At 39.7% G+C, this 21,767-nt stretch overlaps 1 protein-coding gene across 4 annotated transcripts in view; it reads right to left on the bottom strand.

Moving 5' to 3' along the window:
• Positions 1-21,767, bottom strand: part of LOC127434229 (histone-lysine N-methyltransferase 2C-like) — a 255,749-nt gene that overhangs the window by 43,845 nt on the left and 190,137 nt on the right. For 2 of the 4 annotated variants that reach the window (XM_051686799.1, XM_051686801.1), the window contains exons 27-43: positions 21,480-21,669; positions 15,780-15,878; positions 15,470-15,517; positions 13,183-13,320; positions 10,635-10,667; positions 9,997-10,122; positions 9,704-9,851; positions 9,132-9,358; positions 8,959-9,032; positions 8,223-8,414; positions 5,226-7,118; positions 4,759-5,090; positions 2,916-4,663; positions 1,819-1,930; positions 1,512-1,578; positions 1,361-1,424; positions 994-1,226 (exon numbers count right to left, since the gene is read on the bottom strand). In XM_051686799.1, the coding sequence (XP_051542759.1) occupies positions 994-1,226; positions 1,361-1,424; positions 1,512-1,578; positions 1,819-1,930; positions 2,916-4,663; positions 4,759-5,090; positions 5,226-7,118; positions 8,223-8,414; positions 8,959-9,032; positions 9,132-9,358; positions 9,704-9,851; positions 9,997-10,122; positions 10,635-10,667; positions 13,183-13,320; positions 15,470-15,517; positions 15,780-15,878; positions 21,480-21,669 (5,724 nt within the window). The remainder of the gene's footprint in view (positions 1-993; positions 1,227-1,360; positions 1,425-1,511; positions 1,579-1,818; positions 1,931-2,915; positions 4,664-4,758; positions 5,091-5,225; positions 7,119-8,222; positions 8,415-8,958; positions 9,033-9,131; positions 9,359-9,703; positions 9,852-9,996; positions 10,123-10,634; positions 10,668-13,182; positions 13,321-15,469; positions 15,518-15,779; positions 15,879-21,479; positions 21,670-21,767) is intronic. The other 2 variants (XM_051686800.1, XM_051686802.1) reach the window with 2 other exon arrangements.

Raw genomic sequence — 21,767 nt, 5'->3', positions numbered from 1 at the left:
TTGACAACCCTACAACACCAGCAACGTAAAAATATTTTTGATCAAAGCACAAGGCACTCTGAAGAAACATCCCCCAGCATGTTTTTCAGTTGCATGAGAGAGCAGGCCTTTGGAAAATGTTGACACATTAAAGAGCGGGGAGTGATAATGTCAGAGAATAAATCAGGCGCTGAGCTCCTCTGAGACCCTAGATGCACTGAGGTCCTCTTTCCATTTCAATGAAGGAAAGGTCACTGCAGTTAAAAATAATTAACTGAGAAAATCATGTCTCACTCATGCACAGGTCTGAGAGTTTAGTAACACTGTTCATTTGGAATTATAGAGGAACATGATTTACAACGCTTTGTTTATGGTTAAGAATCTTAATTATCTTCATACAGAACTGATTCAGTTTAATTGTGTAACCAACATTAGTTACAAATTATTATTATTATTATTTTTTAAGACCCCATGAAATCACGAAGTTCTGAGGGTTTCAGTGCATGTCTGTTAGCTTCTACTCCATCTTTATGTTAATATACTTCTAAAAGTGAAAATGTTAGCTGATATAGGAATTTAAAATTAACATTCTCTTTCTGGGAAATGGACCAAAAATATTGATGATATCTCAGGGACGTATCTTAGTGGGCATATGCCCACTTTTTCCTTATCAAATGCTCTATAGAATGAGAAAGTCCCTCCCACTAATTAATAAATGCCACTGACTAGTAATATCAAGCAGCAAGTGACTTTACTGGGCTATGGTAAACTAAAACCTACTGGCTATTTATCAAAATGAACAAGCCCCAACTTTCTGAATGAATAGGGAATATGTCAATACTAAAGGAAATGGTGTTTGTCATATCATTACATGGGGTGATTTAAAAAAGGTCCCATGCTAGGCCAAATCCTTTTACTTATACTTCAATAAACATTATTAATATTTGTAAAATTATAAAGCGGCATAAACTAGTTGGTTAATTATAATCATCCTCCTCTAAATGGCTGTATTACCTGTTCCAGCTGCTTTTGAACCATGCTTTGCTGTTCAGTCACATGTTTCAGCTGTTCGGCATCCTCCTCTGGGAACTCCCGGCCAGATTTTTTGGCTGTGCGCTGTTTTGTAGAAAGGGCCTTTTTAGATTTCCTGTGGGCCCCAATCTGGTCCTCTAGAAACTTCTGCTGCATTTGAAGAAGCTGCTGTGTTTCCTGAAGCCATTCCTCATACTGTTTCCTCTGAGAATCATCTGAAGGAAAAACAAAGAAAAAAGATGTGGGTTATTCAAAGATCTAATGTTTCAACTGATTTACTCTGAAATGGTGTAAAATTTAATTTAAAGTGAAATAAATAAAAAATAAAACTATAAATATAAATACATACTGACAAACCCTGGTGCAAAGTTAGGGGGGTTGGGTCTTGCAATCTGAGGCGGCAACTTTCCATCCTAAAAGGAAATTATTGCATATGCCATTAGAACAGGTTTATTGCAGGTGAGAAAAGGTAATAAGGCTAAATAAACCTGAGCATGTACCGGTCCAAAAAAATGCTGAGAGAAACCAGCTGCATCCGGACCATGAGTTCCAGGCATCTGTTGAACTCTGTCACAAAGTAGAGCATGGAGATCAACCATGAACACACTGAGGTCTCACTTGGAACATGTCTCATAATAATAGCTTTGAATATTATATATTATTAATATTCATAAAGTTATAATTATATATTATATTGTCCAGAGATAAATAAACAGTTAGTGCAGTCAGGAAAAAAAATAAATAAAAAAAAATAAAAATAACTTTATTAACTGCAGTTATTTTTATTGCTTAGAGCGAGTTTTTTACCTGTTCATAACCATGGGTGTCATACCCATACTGTTCTGTACCATCACTTTGTTGATCCCCTTCAGAGCCACCATCTTTGCCTTCATGATTGGGTCAGTAATGGCATCAAAGTCTAAATAATAAAACAAATGCACAACAGAAACCAAAAAGCTGTAGTTACAGTAGTTCTGATGTTAATGTTCCCTTGACTTTAATTTCATTCATTTTCGACAATTAATACTGCTCTGGTACTGTGGTTAAATTATTCAGGATTACATCTGCTAACTGAGTTTCCAAATGTTCTGCAGTGTCATAGAGAGTAACATCTGAAAATTAAAAAAATAATAATAATCATCTGACTGTCGTAATAGACACTTGTAAAAGTTCTTGTCAACCTCGTCAATTGTTGCCATCCACCATATCATTTGACAAGCTAATCTGACAAGTCAATGGTCAAGATCTGTGTTTAGATATCAAATATGGTAAAATTTTGCTAATGCACTTTTAAAAGTAACACAAGGCACTCTGCACACAGTTTTTTCCCCCTATTCAAAATCCTAAAATATATCTTGAAAAAAGCAAGCTATGAATTAAACTTTGTCAGCCCTCATTCCCAAAAGAACAGATATAACATTTGCTGCAAAGCATATTAAATGGAATCTCATTTTAAATGAATTCATTTATACAGTAATGATGAGGATAGTTAAGAAGTTCATAGCACTATAGTACCATGTGCAGTAGAAATGTTAGGAGCAGTTCTGTCCATGTACACTAATGTATTCAATTGTAAACACGTTTGCCAATTTGCTTCTAAAGTAATTTTTATCTCTCATTATGCATTTATTTTGCGGTGGGGCTTACAAAAGGGTCAATTCAATCTTTTCAAGGAGTCATGAGTAATTTTTAATATACATGGTCGATAAATGTAATACTACATTCTACTTATAATTCTTATTGACAGCAAAACAACTCAACAAATAACTATGGGCAGAATGTATTTAATACATTGTTAAGATTAAGCTGCTGCCAGTCAAGAATGAAGATCAATTCACTTCACTGTTATTGAACAGGTACAACAAGATTAGTTGCTAATTACTCTAATTATAGATTAGATTTACCAATGTTAGGGAAAAAAGTGTCACTGGACCGTTGGCGAATTATGGCCTGCATCTGCCTTTGTTGTTGCTGCTCCTGTCTCTCTTGATCCAGCAAATCTTGTAAAAGGAGGGGCTGCTCTTCTAACAGAAGAGGCCGGTTCTGTTGAGTTGGCTGAAATTGAGACCCTTGTTGCCCTGCAGTTCCAGGAGTGAACATGCCCTGTTGAGTTTGGGGGTTTACGGGATGGGTAACAGGCTGCTGACCACCAACTATGGGCAGGTTCAGATCCACTTGTTGTCCCTGCAAGGCTCCAAACCCTTGAAGTGGAACCTGATGGTTGCCAGACTGCATCATATTTGGGTTATCTAACAATGCCCCTTGAGTAAGAGATGGGTCCTCCCTGTGGCTCATAGTCACTACAGGGTTTATGCCATGGTCTGAGGGTTGTCCTTGTAGCATCACCATACCCATGTTTGATTGGACGCCCGGGCCAAGATTAGTCTGGGCAGTAGGGTCACTGGGTAGAGGAGAAACTATGGGTTCACTCCTAGTATCCTCCAGTTTCTCCTTGATCAACAGGCTTGAAAGCACTGGAGCAGTACCAGGACGTACATCTGTACAAGGCTCCTCAAAAAGGCCAGGGACATTATCTTGATCATCTTTACCACTAATAGGAGAAGGCCCTTGGTTGTCCACTGGACCTTGATGGCCCTCAGTTTGAGTAGTTCTTTCAGTCTGAGGATTATCAATGTCTTTTGGCAGATTCTTTTCTAGTTTCACATTACTAGGACCTTGTACATCCTCTGATTTAGGATGAGCCGATGACATACCACCACATCTGGCATTTCTTTTCTCAGACAGAGCCTTCTGAAGGTCTGAGGTCTCCCCATGATCATCTTCAATGGGATCACTCAGATCCAGTTCCTCATTAAACATGTCTTTTTTGTCCTCAAGGTTCAGCTCAGGATCTGCATAAGCAATAAGATCAAACTTTCCAGATTCCAGAAGATCATCAAGGTGAAGGTCATTTGTTTCCAGGTCTAAATCTTTGCCATCATCTGCATCAAGGTTCAGGTTGTCCAGGTCTTCATCAACCAGGTCTTTGACCTCCACATCATCAAGGTCCTTCACAGCAGAGTCATCGGTGTCTAACTTTTCCTCGATACCATCACCACAAGGTGATGGGATCTCCTCTGTTGGACCAGAAGCGGTCAGAGGTAGTAGAGCAGGTTGACTGGGAGCAACTGAAACTGAAAGTGATGCTGCTAATGGAGTCTGTTGTGGTGCTGAATGCACTAAAGTATTTGTCTGGTGATGCAGATTCTCCATATTAGCTAGTGTTTGCAAGTGACTGATTGATCCTTGTTGAGACTGGCCCAACATCGGATCCATCATTCTGGGACCTTGGTTTCCAATAAAGGCCACATTTTGGCCTCCCATTAAGCCATAAGGGGGTTTCTGAGGATGATTAGGATGATTCAAAGCATTAGGTGTCCCAAAAGGTAGTCTGACTCTGTTCTCTGGAATTCTATGACGAAGCTCAATAAATGGTTGTCCCATTATATTGTGTTGCTGCATTGGAAGGCCACGTGGTGGAAAATGCTGGGGAAGACCCATTTGCTGGTTACTGCCCATTGACCTTATAAGGTCAACTGAAAGAGATCTTCTCATATGTGGTGGAACTTTGTCAACCACTGGTCCACCTTGGATTTGGTGAGGGTGCCTGAGAAACTGCTTATGACTTGGGGCACCAGAAGGAAATCCAAACCTGAGAGGGATGGGATTTGAAAGAGAATCAACTATTTGAAATGTGGAACAACTTGTTTGATAGTACAATTGAATATAAGAGGTAAAAACACTCACCTATGTCCTTGAGGTCTCATGCCCATGTTGTTCAGGTCCCTGGGAAACGGTGGTCGGGAGCACTGGGGTTCATCAGGCAAGTGCCCTCGTTGATCACCAAGGAAAGTTACAGGACACCTCTGCCCTGTCTGCATTGGTGAAGACCTCATAGCACCTGGATATGGAGGTGGGGGTCTGCCAAACATATCATTTTGAGGTCCAGAATCGTCCTGAGACCAATGACGTGGTGTCCCAGGTGCAGAAGAGGCAGATGCCTCCTGAAGTCCATTTTCCTGTCTTATGGCACTTTTCTGCTGCTGTTGTTTGAGAATCAATTGCCGTAGTCTTTGGCGCTAGAAAAGCAATAACAATACAACAGTATACAATCAATAAAAAACGGAGCTTAGGATACGAGTAAAGCGTAAAAAGGAAAAGAGAAAGGGTAAAGCTCTCTAATGGGAAAGCATATTTTAACAAATTATTCAAACCTGTTTCATTTTCTCTTCGGTTTCCCCAAGAGGTGGTTGCATTGTGTTCTGCGAATCCAATGTGTTGCTTGTGTTTGTTGGAACATCATGTGACAATATTTCCCCAGTTTGTAAGCATGGAGTTAGCGGAGCTTGTTCAAATGGATCATGAACAGGTGTCTGGTTAGAGTTTATCTGTGCCAGGGAGAAACCTTCATCTGAAATCCCTGGATGTTTAGGGGTTTGAGAACCAGAGGCAGATGGATGAACAAACGGGTCCTGCATCCTGCTTTGTGTTTGATTAACAAATGGGTCTGTTTGATGAAGCATGAGGTTTGCTCTAGGATTTGGCCTGGGGAGGGCCTCTGGGCCAGCCCCTGGATGTGGGGTTCCAGGGGGTTGGGAATATGGATCGGTGAGAACTGGCCTTGGTGTTGTTGGCTGATCATAAAGGTCATTTTTGTCTGGCCTAGGCGTTTCAGGAGGCTGCAAGTAGGGATCTGGGTTTCTCTGACTACCTAGGGATTTAGGGTATCTCTCTCCAGGAGAAGGCCTTGGTGTACCGGGCATTTGTGCATATGGATCAAGGGCACGAGAAGGAGATGGTCTGCAACAATTAGACTGTGACTGAGGAATCTGATCAATTGCTGCAGTTCTAGGTGTGGATGGTGGCATAGGGTATGGATCAGAGTGTGGTCTTGGGGTACCAGGCATCTTGGCATATGGATCACGGGGTCTCGGGGTACCAGGCATCTGGGCATATGGATCAAGCATCTGTTGAGGGTAATCGGTTCTTGATGGTGCTGGTGCTTGTGAATATGGATCCCGCTGAGGATGCCTGCTCATGGGCAATGGTTGGGCGAAGGGACTTCCATGTGGATGCAGCATTCTACCCTCATTACTGAAACCATCTCCCACTGATGGATGAGGAGTGAGAGGATGATGTGCATAAGGGTCGGACTGTTGAACATGAGAGAAAATGTCAGAAGACCCCCTTCTCATGCCTTGTTGTCCTGCATTAAATAAGTCTTGCTGTGAGTGCGGAGGCGGCATGGGTGTTTTGAACACAGGCACAGATCCAGATTCGTTACTTCCTGGAATAGGTGTTAACAGCGGCCTAGCAAAGGGATCAGAGAGGACCATTCGGCTATGTGTCATGTGCTGGTATACTTCCGATCTTTGGCCTGTTCTGGAGAAATTGTCTCCTAGTGTAACATTACTGATCAAGTGACGTCCTTGTTGCTGTTGATGCTGCTCTGATACAGGTTCAGATCTGGGTGGACCCATAGGTTTCACAAATGGGTCTAATGGTCGAGGTGTGTCTGGAGGCTTTGCATATGGGTCATTGCTGTCAGATGTTGGAGACCCAAAAGATTCATTGGCTGGCGAGGGCCGGCTCCTCTCTTGAATGTCAGACACAGAGCCTCTGCGGGGCGTGCTGGACCCAGATGTTGGAGGCCGTGGAGTTCCCACCATTTTCCCATATGGATCCCAAGGTGAAGAGGGACGGGAACCAGAAGATTCAGGTGAAAACATTTGTGGAGACTGAGGCTGAGATGAGGGCCCCTGTGTGTGCTGGGTTTCCTGGGTCAGGGTCTTTGCTGCGGCTGAAGTGGGTGGAAGTTGGGGACGCAAAAATACATCATCTGTTGATGTACATGATGGTGTTCCAGGGATTTGGGCCCTTGCAAAGCCATCCTTGGGGGTTAATGCATGCAAAGGAGAAGCATTACCTCCACTGCTGATCTGAGTTGACATTGGACTCTGATTCCCACTATTAGGGCTGTCTTCAACAGACTGCCCACTGAATTGCTGTTGTTGCTGTTTCTGCAGCTGCTGCTGCTCACTTTTAACCTGCTCTAACTTTTGAGTGGCTTCAATCTTGGCCTGTTGTTTGCTCTTTTGTCTCATTTGCTAAAATAAGCAGAGGAAAACATCTGTTAATTATACATTTCATGGTGTTGTTTGAAAATTTAATGTTTTATATTTCTATGAAAAAAAAATTTGAATGTTCAAAAATGGGTTATTAATTCTGCAATATATACTTTACAGGGCTGCCGCTAAAATGTATGGGGCCCGGAAAAATTATTCTCCCTGGGTCCAATGATTAACTGTACAAAGTGTGCCTTAGTTGTCCCCCCTCATCTCAGGGTCATATACAATGTTCCTGTTTATCAACCCGAAGATGGCCCTGGTACTTTACACTTATTATAAAAGAAGACTTTTTGTTTGTTTGTTTAACTTTCCTGTGACTACTTCAAACCATCTTACACAATATACATTTGTCTTTACTGGTTCTTGGCAGATGCATACCACAACTGTGCCTCAAACTGAGATACTACAAAAAATCCCCACATCCTGCAACTACGGAATGCTTCCAAAAAATTATGTTTTAATTTATTGATTTTATGGCTTTGCAGGACCTTTTTCTACTGCTGTTTAAACAATCTATAGATCTGATTTACTCTTCTTTTCAAAGCAAAGTAATTCTAAATGTAAATAACATAAATTTTAATGAAAATAATGCCACAATAACAACTGACATTAAAATAAGATTTTTCTTGGAAACTTATTTCAGCATTATCTTTCAGGGAGTAGGAATATTTTCTGCATACAAGACTATAAAAAAATAATCTTTAATGCAGTACTGATTTCAAAAAGGTCTCTCAACATCTGAGACGCAAAACAGTATTTGTGGCCCGGGCACATTGGATGGTATTCTAAAACAGTTACAAAACTAGGGCTGGTGCTAAGCATCAACTGAATTCACATCCTATAATAAAAGCCTAGACTCAATTGTGTAACATGGCTATTAAAATAAAAACAGACCTCATACAGTTTGTCCTTAATAAAGTATTTCATTAATTCTGATCAAATATTCAACCTGAATAAAAATTTAAATGTGTTGATGAACCCATTTCTTAATAACAAAGACTTGATAGCAGTTGAGACCTAGTTTTGCATCACACAATCTCAGTTTAGCATGTGCAATGTAATGTCCCCTGGGCTGTCAGTCACCTGTCTAAACTTCCATTCTTGCTCATGCTCAGACTCCTTGTGCTTGAGTGGGTCTTTGAAGAGCAGCTCTGCATCCATGGCAACGCTGGAATCAAAGGGATCAGCTGGCTGCTGCTGCTGTCTTTTCATTGTATCGTTAGACAGCTGGACTTTGTTTATACGAAGGGCTGCTCGGTTGTCTCGTGCCTTTTGCTGTTGGGGGTAGAGCCATGTAAAAACTTTGACATATATATATATATATATACACACACATTTCAGTTACATGAAATCATGTTCTACATTAAATAGCTCTGTTCCAAAACCTAGTGAGTAATTGTTTTCCAAAGCATACGGTTGTCTCCATTCTCGGTGGAGGAAAACACCATTCCAGTGAGGTTGAGAGGCAAAAATGTAGCTTAATCAATGATATTTCAAATGAAAATGCATAATTGGAGTGATCTGGAATCAGCAAATCACACAAAAAGCACTCCTCTTGTGAAGTGCACAAGAAACTCGACTCACGATTTATTCCAACAGAGTCTGACAATAGCTTGTTGCTAAGCTAATGACGTGACACTCTAATAAGCATAAAAATACATGGCAGATGCAAATATTGGGTATAATAGTGTAATTACACTGCCTAACTTTTGGCACAGTCTTTGCATTGGAAGCGTGTCTATAATGCCTTAAAATGCTGTCTAGGCAAACAGCTCACTAGGTTTTGGAGCAAATAATGCATATTAAAAGTGAATCTTACCACATACGGTGCTCTTTCCTGAGAACTGGCTTTCCTCCATAACTTCGCAATTTGCTTCACTCTAGTTGCCCAATCTGTGGAAAAAACAAAAACAAAAAACATGGTTGGTCTCTAAACTGGACTCTGTTTCAAGTTTGCATTCTACTTGGAAGTGTTCTGCAATATCCAATCACCTGGAAACTCATCTCGAAGGTTAGGGAAGTTCATATTGGTGTAAAGAACAGGAGCCACGGTAGCCATTTCTTCAAGTGTTTCCTCTTTCTCCCATTTCAGCGTACTCCTCTGAGCATTTGACATGGTGTCAGCCTCTGCCTCTGGTGGAGGGACCGATCCAGGCATGGGTACAGGAGAAGTCCAGGGACCCATCACATCACCCCTCATCTGGCTAAATTTATTCTCCCTGTAGTGACATGTCAAGCCATTAAAGTCAACATGAACCACCGATTACAACCCACTTTCCTTCTGTAATATGACACATATGAAACAGAATGTTCAACAAAAAGGGCTTAGTGACATCAGCTGAAAGAAAAGTTGTTTTAGAGGTGATGCAATTATTAAATTTTAAATTAACATTACAAAGACAAGTCTTTTTTCCCCCCTTTGGAATCGCGTGCACCAATGAATTGTTCACAATAAGATACAGAACATGCTTTAAGAAAGCAACAGGGTGAAGTTTGATTTGATGTTTTCTTGTAAGTTTCTTATTTTTTATAAGTTAGTAAAAATATAGGTTGAAATCACTCACCCCACATTTTCTGGAAAAGGCATACGGTGAATGGGAGAGAACGAGCCAGATACACCGGCTCCAGGCATCATAGGTTTTGGAGGAAAGTGGGTGTTTGGCCCCATCATACCATTCATTGTAGGAATACGAGGGAACATTCCAACATTACCTGCAAATTACACCATGGAGAAACATGAGTCTCAGATATAGGCTACACAGCTCTTTCTGAGAGCACAAGTTACAAGTAAAGAATAATATCAGATTTTTGTGGTTTGTATGACAGTACAAAAGAGAAATGCAGAGCGTGTTGATACCTGGGTTCTGGAGGGTCATTGCTGTGGCTGGGGCATTGTTGGGTGGATGAGGAAGCTGAGGAGCCTGGCTGGTGCTTGGACTGAGCACTGCTGTGAACAAATCCTCCACATCCTTCCCCTCCAGCTCTGAATGGATATTTTAACAATTCAAATCTGAACACTTACTGGCTTAATTCCAAATGTAACAGAAAGGGGTTTCATTTATGATCTTTTTCTAAATTATGTGATGTATCATGATATCTTAAATCTGGTCTAGATATGATTAAATCATTTTAGTAAGATTCATTACTTTCAAAACTAAAGACACAAATGTAACTGTACGGACAGTTGAATGTGTCTGCGCTGGAAGTTATGGAAATATACATTTGGTAGATTTGTACAACTGAAAAAGGTCTCCAAAAAGGAGTAATATTAGTAATTATAATCAAAGCATAAAATATTCAGAACAGTGCATCACATATTTACACCCCTAGGTAAGACTGAAAAAAAAAATGTATGTTACAGCTAGTGGTAAAACCTTTATTAACATTTATTATGAAATTTTATTTTTACTGGAGAGCAAGAAATGTATTTAAATGAGTAATGAAAACATTTTCATGCTAAAGTTGAAATTCAAAATAATTTAAATGGGAACAAACCTGGAATTTTGTACAGCTTACTAAGAATGGCCCCTGCAAATGAGGAAAAATAATAAGATGGCAGCCATAATACAAAAACAACGAGTGATAAACCAGTCTTCGTCTACAACAACTAAAAGACTGCCGATGTAACAACACTCTTTTTTAATTATATTTTTATTAAGTTAGTTTCATTAAAGTATATATACAGTTGAAGTCAGAAGTTTACATACACCTTAGCCAAATACATTTAAACTCAATTTTTCACAATTCCTGATATTTAAACGTAGAAAACATTCCCTGTCTTAGTTCAGTAAGTATCACTACTTTATTTTAGAATGTGAAATGTCAGAATAATAGTAGAGAGAATGATTTATTTCAGCTTTTATTTCTTTCATCACATTCCCAATGGGTCAGAAGTTTACATACACTTTGTTAGTATTTGGTAGCATTGCCTTTAAATTGTTTAACTTGGGTCAGACGTTTTGGGTAGCCTTCCACAAGCTTCTCACAATAAGTTGCTGGAATTTTGTCCCATTCCTCCAGACAGAACTGGTGTTACTGAGTCAGGTTTGTAGGCCTCCTTGTGCGCACACGCTTTTTCAGTTCTGCCCACAAATTTTCTATCAGATTGAGGTCAGGGCTTTGTGATGGTCACTCCAATACCTTGACTTTGTTGTTCTTAAGCCATTTTGCCACAACTTTGGAAAAATGCTTGGGGTTTATTGTCCATTTGGAAGACCCATTTGCAACCGAGCTTTAACTTCCTGGCTGATGTCTTGAGATGTTGCTTCAATATATCCACATAATTTTCCTTCCTCATGATGCCATCTATTTTGTTAAGTGCACCAGTCCCTCCTGCAGCAAAGCACCCCCATAACATGATGCTGCCACCCCCATGATTCACGGTTGGGATGGTGTTCTTCGGCCTGCAAGCCTCACCCTTTTTCCTCCAAACATAACAATGGTCATTATGGCCAAAATGTTCCATTTTTGTTTCTTCAGACCAGACAAAATTTCTCCAAAAAGTAAGATCTTTGTCCCCATGTGCAATTGCAAACTGTAGTCTGGCTTTTTTATGGTGGTTTTGGAGCATTGGCTTCTTCCTTGCTGAGCAGCCTTTCAGGTTATGTCGATATAGGACTCGCTTTACTGTGGATATAGATAGTTTTCTACCTGTTTCCATCAGCATCTTCAAAAGGTCCTTTGCTATTGCTCTGGGGTTGATTTGCACTTTTTGCATCAAACTACGTTCATCTCTAGGAGACTCCTATACGTCTCCTTCCTGAGCAGTATGATGGCTGCGTGGTCCCATGGTGTTTATACTTGCATACTATTGTTTGTACAGATGAATGTGGTACCTTCCTGGAAATTGCTCCCAAGGATGAACCAGACCTGTGGAGGTCCAAAAATTTTTTTCTGAGGTCTTAGCTGATTTCTTTTGATTTTCCCATGATATCAAGCAAAGAGGCACTGAGTTTGAAGGTAGGCTTTAAAATACATCCACAAGTACACCTCCAATTCAGTACATCTCCAATCAGAAGCTAATTGGCTAATTGTCTAAAGGCTTGAGTACAGTTAACTTAGTGTATGTAAACTTCTGATCCACTGGAATTGTGATCTAGTCAATTAAAATGAAAATGTATCTGTCTGTAAACAATTGTTGGAAAAATTACTTGTGTCATGCACAAAGTAGATGTCCTAAACGACTTGCCAAAACTATAGTTTGCTAATATGAAATCTGTGGAGTGGTTCTAAAATTGAGTTTTAATGACTTCAACCTAAGTGCATGTAAACTTCTAACTTCAACTGTATATTACAATGAAGGGACCAAACAGCCTCATTTCATAGTACAGATATCCAATGTAATATGCCATAAAACAAAGTATGTTAGTAATTTGTAAGTAACAAGCAGTCAGTTATGTTGATTCTCAGAGGGCGGTACGGCTGTTGATTCTCGGCGGTCTGGCGGAGAACTCAGAAATGTCGACTTGATTGAAGATGGAAGAGAAATCTTTAATCTCTTCACTTCTGTAGGCCAACGGATGAAGATGCGAATTGCTCGGCGGTCTCCTTCGGATCCGTTAGAGTGTTTGGTTGAACACAGAGTAATCTCAACTCGTCCAGCGAGATGGAGATTGTATGGCTACAGTTTCAAGTCGGACATTACTTCCTTATGCCACGAGGTTACACCGGAGAGCAGCAAAAAGCTACGTCCGTATTCGGTGAACGAAGTAGCCGGAAGCAACTTTGGAAGCATTTTCAGAATTATTTGAAGTCCGGATGATGTCATGTTCGAGGGACGTTCTGTTGTGTGCCTCATCCAATAGGAGTTGAGTGCTCGATCCTTTAGTGGGCAAGGCTTCATGGATCTGTAGTCTGTTTAGGACTCCCTTTGTTTGATTTTGGCGCGATTTTATCAGTAAGATTTATGACTTAGGAGGGGGCTTGAGGAATGTTTTTTTATGACTGTTAGGCCTGCCTTTGTCTTCTATCTGAATACATGAGGCCCAACAGTTAGTAATTTGCTAAATTTAATAACAAAATCCAAGTAATCTATGACCCTCACCATCAGAAACCATCTTGTCCAGTTCAGGGCTCAGTATGACATCCAGTGGTTCCTCCTGTAGTGGTCGAGACCCTTGAGCAGGGCCTGGATGAGGGGGAGCCGATTGATCATCTGGAATGGTGCCAATGTCCAGACCAGCTGTGAAGGGTAGAAGATTAGTCTCAAACATCACTGAGAAGCTCTACTGAATAATCCCATACAAAAGCCCTAGTCTGAAGCAACACAGAGCATTCACTCTCTAGATAACAACATCAGAGTTCATAAGCAATTTATTTCCTACTGCGTCTGAGCATTTGCTAAGATAAGGAGGAACAACAGTGACAGATTGAGAAGCAATTTTTCCTGTAATGATAAAATAAACCCTCCACACTGTTTTTGCTTTATTTTATCCACTCCTCTAACTCAATTTCCCAAAAATAACAGGAACCTAATTTGTGCTGCATGCTCTGAGTATTTCACTGAGTGTAAAAGGGCCGTGTCCCTTGAAAAAATATAAGTTCTTTCATCATTGCGTGTGGTTTTCCATTAGAATAGTGCAGGGATTAGTCTATGACAGAAAAAGCACTAGACAATTGCATGATTAATCATAATAAATGTTGTCATTACTATCAAAGGGACAGACATTTTGCCATGCTTGGGGAAGCTTGGCAGTGTAATTGTATTAAGACTGATGGCAGTGACTTTGGTTTAACTTAAAGGAGAGTGTTTACAGTAAAGCACTTACATTGGAAGTCTACGGGGCAAGGGTTTATGAGTGTTTAAAGCAGAAATGCAAACTTCGTATTTTTGTGAAGGTGCTTATTTTAATTCTGCACAAAACCATGTGTTATTTGAGCTGTAAAGTTATCAGAGTTGTCTTTTAACAGTGTAACTACTTTTCTTGATGAATGAACTTCTAGTTAATGTATGGATAATTTTTCTATGTAAACGATCCAATTTCTGGTATTCATGCACATATTGTGAAAAAGTTACAGGGTTTATACTGAGGAAAAATAAAGAAACTTTTCTTACTTGCTTCTTATTTTCTTGTTTTTCAGTAAACATTTCTAAACATTCTTAAAACAAGATAAACTCACTTCAGAAGCAAAATGACAAGATATTGCATCATATTTGAATAATTTTAACAACATTTAATGAGGTTTATGCTTATAACAAGAAACAAGTATTTGACAATGGGGTAAGGTAAAAAAAAATATTATTCAAACATATACCCCACTAAATTTTGGTAGATATCTCTGAAAACAAAACTTAATATATTTTGGTAGTCTGCTTCAAGTATTTATTTATTTTTTTACTGGAAAATAAGACAAAAATACTCAGTAAGAAAAAAAGTATTTTTTGTAGAGTACTGACTTTACTTTGTCAAGACAGGAGTGTAAAGACTGGACCTTGTAACTTTACACAAACAAGGTCAGTAACCAACCCTAACAATAACATTAATGTTGACACATATAAAGTTGTGGCTAAACTTTAGAAGCAATATGTATTTTAACATTCATTCTGATATAACTGCCCCCTAGACTTTCATTTTAAGTCTATTACTGTAAATGCAAATTTCATTTATATAAATTGAGGGACAAGCCAAAATTATTCTGCTTAACTTGTACTGAGACCAGAACATTCTTTGAAACAAAGAACATTGGTATTTATTTTATCCATACATATCTAAAAACATATATTTCCTGTTTTCATGTCATGCCAAGGTTCAGGAAACCAGAAGCAGTAAAATTACTTTTCTTTCACTTTGGCACTTGCATTCACACTTAGCACTTTCATCACTACCAAGCTACTAGTTTTTCAACAGAGAGAGGAGAATATGTTATTGCCAAATAAAAACCTGACGAATGTGAATAAAAGTAACCAACTAAACCAAAAAGTTTTATTCTCTTTACTTCCACTCAGGTTTCCCGAAATACAAGGGAAAATGACTGCAGACAGTACAACATGTTTCAATCACATTTCAGTTACATGCCAAAGTTTGCAAACAATCACAGTTGCCAACTAATATATATTGAACAAACCCAGCACCCACCTAAGGACAGTTTAGTTCTCACCTTAGTGTCACTACAGAGTCAAGCACAGCAAAGCATGCGGTTTGATTGTTTGGGGTTAGTAATAAGATAAAAGCAGAAAGCCAAAGTGGTGTGTGTGTATGCATGTGTGTGTGTCAGGAAAGGGAACATGCAGAAACTGGCACTACAAAAAGTCTGGGGGCCCATTTGGGGGACGACAGAGGGGGACAGCGCTACTTCTACAGCCAGAGAGGCTGCGCCAACTGGACTCTTACCAAACAGATAGGGGGAACTGTCCACCTGGAAAGGGCATAAATCAAGACCTAAAGAAACCCAAATCAAATAAAACCAAATAATTAAAAAACAGAATAAGAAAAACATGTAAAAGAAAACACTGGGTTATGCAAACAGATAAAAGAAACAGCAACCCAAGTAAAATGTGAAATGCAAATGTGTGCAAATCAAAGGAGGATGCAAAATTGATGGCACACAATTGCAGCAGATGTTTCTGGGATTGTTAGAGCGTCTGCAGAGTGAAGACAGAGGGGAGACTACGGCAGGGACAGATCTCAAGACTAAGTCTACCTGAATCAGGCCCTGGCTTGACCAGGTCATCGGACAGCATTCCCAGCAGATCATCATCGGAATGCAGAACCAGCTCCGCTAATGGATCATCCACATTGGCTGAAGATCAAGAAGATAAGGATTTCTGAGCCTCAGCATCCATCAAGTGCACTATAATAAATGTTACCAGGGGCTGGGCGGTATGACGTATTTACTTTGCAACTACGGAAATGTGTAAATTGAGCACTCGCCATGTTCTCGTCCATAGTCATTATGTCTATTTATAAGTGATTCCAAGCAAATTACTCACTGTTTCATCAAGTATCTCAGCCTCTGAGTGGACTAGAAGCTCAATCTAGGTGTCGTTGGAAAGCTGAGATCCTACATTTCACCATCAATCGTCAAGACATATTTTGCAGATGATTTGTTTATCAGCTTTTTTGTTTAATATATATACCTTTTTTCTCCCCAATTTGGAATGCCCAATTCCCAGTACGCTCTAAGTCCTCATTGTGGTGTAGTGACTCGCCTCAATCCGGGTGGCGGAGGAGGAATCTCAGTTGCCTCTGCGTCTGAGACCGTCAATCCGCGCATCTTATCACGTGGCTTGTTGAGCGCGTTACCGCAGAGACATAGCACGTGTGGAGGCTTCACGCCATCCACCATGGCATCCTTCACGCCATCCACCGTGGCATCCTTCACGCCATCCACCGTGGCATCCTTCACGCCATCCACCGCGGCATCCACCCACAACTCACCACGCGCCCAACCGAGAGCGAACCATTATAGCGACCACGAGGAGGTTACCCCATGTGACTCTACCCTCCCTAGCAACCGGGCCAATTTGGTTGCTTAGGAGACCTGGCTGGAGTCACTCAGCACACCCTGGGATTCGAACTCGCAAACTCCAGGTGTGGTAGTCAGCGTCTGTACATGCTGAGCTACCCAGGCCCGCCTGTTTATCAGCATTTACGGAGACATAACATTGGATTATTCACCTACGCAAGCTCACAGATAAGTAGAAAATGGCTAAGGTAAGATCTGATATGTAGGTTGTGGCTACTTGGGGCTTACAGAGCAGTGATCGGAGCGGACATGAGACGTTTGTCTTTGTTGTCTTAAAGAGATCATGTTTCACTTTGTGATTCTTTTGATAATTATTCAAAGTGATTCTTTTGATAATTATTCAAACTGTGGTGTTTTAAAACGAAATACTGCATAGTCGCATTTTTGAGAATGAGAGCCTTCATTTGATATATGGCTTATTTATTTTAGGTCTATTTGAAAAACATTCATATTCTTATTCCTACATCACCACAGGGGTGCACTCATTTGCAACATGGAGGATTTTAGGCTTTATCTTGTTATTTTATGCAACATAAATACAAAAGTGACAGATTTCTGTGAAAAGTTCAGATTCTAAGCTTTCAAATGGTACCAGATATGACTATTTCTGATCCAAGGGCTTTAAAATTTAAAATTTTAAACTTCTTGCCCTGCTTAGTGGGTTCAGAGTGTGATGCAGAGCTGAAGAGGCTAAGGATGAAGCACTCCAAAAAGTACTATGTAGGCCAAAAAAACATCAAGAGGCCCATCAAATATATTTCAGTATCTAATACACTGGATTAATCCCCCCCCCACCAAAATTGAGTTGCATTTGTATGCAGCATTTTGAGGCATTAAATGTGTGCTACCAACGTGAAGCCTGTTGAAAAACTAGATCTTCTACAACACCTTTAGTTAGAATCTAAGGTAGTTCACAAGTATCCTTCACAGATAAGGTAATCACATATTTTCGAAGAGATCAATGAAAGAATTTATCAAAGATGGTGGACGAAGCATGAGAAATGTTATGAAATTTTGAAAATACTTTTTTATTCAATCAATACTGAAAAGTATTGATAAAAACAGTACAATCAAATAAAAAATTCATCCAATATTTTTGTGCGTATTTGTGTATCAGTGCGCTTATTAAAATCTCACATTGTTAGCTTTGCAACATGCAAACGTCATACTCTATTGGAATCGTCTACTGAGTCAATTCTCCTGTGCACTTTACTATTTGTGTGACGAAGCATTTGTTTAAGTTGCTCCCTATGTAGAGCGTTTCATATTGGTCACTTATTTTGTTTGCGATGCTGCCTATGTAAGCAGCAGACAGCAATGCAGCTCACTAGGTTTTGGAACAGAGCCGTTATCTTGAGATAAAATTACTCATACCGTGAATGAAGATTTTGGTCATATCGCCCACCTTTAATTTGAACTTAAACTGCAGTTTTACACTACTGCTACAATTAAAGCTTCAATAGCGTTAAACTGAATATATAGACACACATATAGAATAAAACACCAGAAATGAAACACTTATTTTAAGAATACAACCCTATAAAGAGGTTAAATAATGGATTCTGCAGAACGGAGAGAGAAGCTTTGCTCTATGGGAGATGAAAATCTCGAAGGACAAACAAGCAGCCCTGAAAGTCTACAAATAGCTTTGTGATTGCTCTCCAAACTAACACACACACGCCTTCTAAACCCTGAGCTTCAGCCAGCTTCCTAAACTCCCAGAGAGATCAGACTGGGAATTCAGAGAAGTGCTGGAGTGCTGGCAAATTAAGTTTAGAAAACATTTCAGGTAGGATGTGGGCAGAGGTCTGCTGGGCCGGGGGTAAATGAGGGTTGACAGAACTGAGAATAAGGAGAAATGGTGAAGAATGAGATGTCTGAACAAGCTCTTAAGCCTTTAAAAAGGAGAAGTTCACTCAAAATGAAAATTCAGTCAGGATTTACTCGACAATGTCCTTGAAAACCAGTTTTATTTCTGGGAAAAATGTAAAACAATACACTTAAATTTCTTCACACAGCCTTTTGCCATATTATGAATGTGAATAGTGACTCTGGGCTTTCAAGCTCCAAAAATGTCAAAAACCAAAATGAAGTCACAGTGTAAGATATCAATATGACTTTAAGTGATAAACAGACTGAAATTTAGGTTGCTTTTCATTCTCAAATCAAATCATTGATCAAGTCACAATGAAAGTCACCATGATTGAATTGGGTGCTTCAAACGGGAGGAACAAAGTATGAAATCTTACCTATGGAACAAAGCCATATGAATTGATCATATGGCTTCAGAAGACTCAGAATATTGTCCAAGACTCGTAACATCTGTGATTTTATGGTGGTCTTTTGAAGCTTGACAGCCCAGACTTACAATTCACTTTCATTATACAGCAAAAGCCTTTTGTGTTTTATGGAAGAAAGTCATACAGGTTTGGAGCGACATGAGGGTTAGTAAATAATGAAAATAATTTTCATTTTTGGGTGAACTATCCCTTTAAAAGTTTGCAAATCAGGGCCGAAGAGAACACAGAATGAGTACACAGGGGCTAAAGTTCAATTGTATGGTGCATTATTCTTATTCCCCATGGTGTGGTGCTCCGCTTTGGCAAACAGATGCGCAGACGGTCTTTAATGCAGTCTGCTGGAGTTATATTTGCAGGATTGCTCATGCCGTTGGGTTGTGTGTTGCAGTAAGTGTGTGCAAAGTGGAATAGAGAGATACAGTACAGCGACAATGTGCATTACACCTTCCTGCAGAAATCACTGCAGTCTAGCACAGGAAAATGTGACCTGACAGGTTCGAGTGGAGGTAAAATTTTCAGCTCTAAACAAGGATAGTCAATTTTACGGTGGATGCAGAAACTTTAAAGATCTTGGGGGGCCTGGGTAGCTCAGTGGTAAAATATGCTGGCTACCACCCCTGGAGTTCGCTAGCTCGCTAGTTCGAATCCCAGGGCATGCTGAGTGACTCCAGTCAGGTCTCCTAAGCAACCAAATTGGACCGGCTGCTAAGGAGGGTAGAGTCACATGGGGTAAACTCCTCGTGGTCGCTATAATGTGGTTCGTTCTCGGAGGGGCGCGTGGTGAGTTGAGCGTGGTTGCCGCGGCGGGTGGCATGAAGGCTCCACACACGCTATTTCTCCATGGCAGCGCGCTCAACAAGCCACGTGATAAGATGCGTGGGTTGACGGTCTCAGACGCGGAGGCAACTGGGATTCGTCCTCCACCACCCGGACTGAGGCGAATCACTATGTGACCACGAGGACTTAAAAGCACATTGGGAATTGGGCATTCCAAATTGGGAGAAAAAAAAAGATCTTTGGGCAGCACTTTAAGTAAGCTTATGTAACATTATTTTCTTAGTAGACTGGAGTAATGACTACTGAAAATGGGGTTTTGATATCAAGTGTAAAAATTACATTTAAATTAAATAAAAATATTAAACAGTTTTTCAAACAGTAATAATAATTTGCAGCATCACTAATGTTTAATGTTTACTCAATGTTTATGCATCTGAAATTAAGAGAAGCATACATTTCTTAGTGTATGGAATGGAAGTGTATATACATACACTCACACACACACACACACATTAATATATATATATATATATATATATATATATATATATATATATATATTTCACACACACACACACACACACACACACACACACATTAATATATATATATATATATATTTCACACACACTGGCAGCCAAAAGTTTGGAATAATGTACAGATTTTGCTGTTTCGGAAGGAAATTGTTACTTTAATTCCAACACCTTATCCTTGAGTAATCATGATAAATTGATCATTTGGTTCTAGAAAATCACTTGCCATTATATCAATCACAGTTGAAAGCTATTTGGTTCGTTAAATGAAGCTTAACATTGTCTTTGTGTTTGTTTTTGAATTGCCACAGTATGCAATAGACTGGCATGTCTTAAGGTCAATATTAGGTCAAAAATGGCAAAAAAGAAACAGCTTTCTCTAGAAACACATCAGTCAATCATTGTTTTGAGGAATGAAGGCTATACAATGCTTGAAATTGCCAAAAAACTGAAGATTTCATACAAAGGTGTACACTACAGTCTTCAAAGACAAAGGACAACTGACTCTAACAAGGACAGAAAGAGATGTGGAAGTCTGATGTATAACTAAACAAGAGGATAAGTACATCAGAGTCTCTAGTTTGAGAAATAGATGCCTCACATGTCCTCAGCTGACAGCTTCATTGAATTCTACCCGCTCAACACCAGTTTCATGTTCAACAGTAAAGAGAAGACTCTTTTGAAACAGAAAAACAAAAAGAAAAGGTTAGAGTGGGCAAAGAAACACAGACATTGGACAACAGATAATTGGAAAAGAGTGTTATGGATCTTAACCCCATTGAGCTTTTGTGGGATCAGCTAGACTGTAAGGTGTGTGAGAAGTGCCCAACAAGACAGCCACATCTATGGCAAGTGCTACAGGAAGTGTGGGGTGAAATGTCACCTGAGTATCTGGATAAACTGACAGCTAGAATGTCAAGGATCTGCAAAGCTGTCATTGCTGCACGTGGAGGATTTTTTGATGAGAACTCTTTGAAGTAGTTTAAGTTCAAATTGTAATAGTAATTTTTCATGTAATTAATGTCTTGTATAATTAATGATTATACATTGTGATCAGTTGAATGCCACTTTGGTGAATAAAAGTACCAATTTCTTTCCATAAGAGCAAAATCTGTACATTATTCCAAACTTTTGGCCGCCAGTGTATTTATATATATATATATATATATATATATATATATATATATATATATATATATATATATAGTAAATAGATAGACAGACAAATTTCTACAGAAGCTGCATTAATGTATAGCTGAACATACGTAGTGGCCCTGCTTTAGGTGGGACTGGATTTGCAGTGGCACTCCGAAGCGGGACAGATAGCTGGTCCAGAAAGCTGCTGCTCTGTGACCTGCAGTCCGCATGCCTGGCTTCTTCCCCAACAAGCCGTGTTTCCAGAGCCGTCTTATTCTGCTTGCTTTTATCCAGCAGTTCTTTCCCAAAGAACGCCTCCTGTAACACACACACAAACACTAAATAATTACACAGCCTCTGGAAATACATCACACGCAAGCCCAAAATATACCACATTTACTGTCACTCCTCAGCAG

The sequence above is a fragment of the Myxocyprinus asiaticus genome, chromosome 44 (assembly GCF_019703515.2).
Source record: "Myxocyprinus asiaticus isolate MX2 ecotype Aquarium Trade chromosome 44, UBuf_Myxa_2, whole genome shotgun sequence".
In the NCBI taxonomy this organism is placed as follows: domain Eukaryota; kingdom Metazoa; phylum Chordata; class Actinopteri; order Cypriniformes; family Catostomidae; genus Myxocyprinus; species Myxocyprinus asiaticus.
This window is presented reverse-complemented; position numbering and strand designations above follow the sequence as displayed.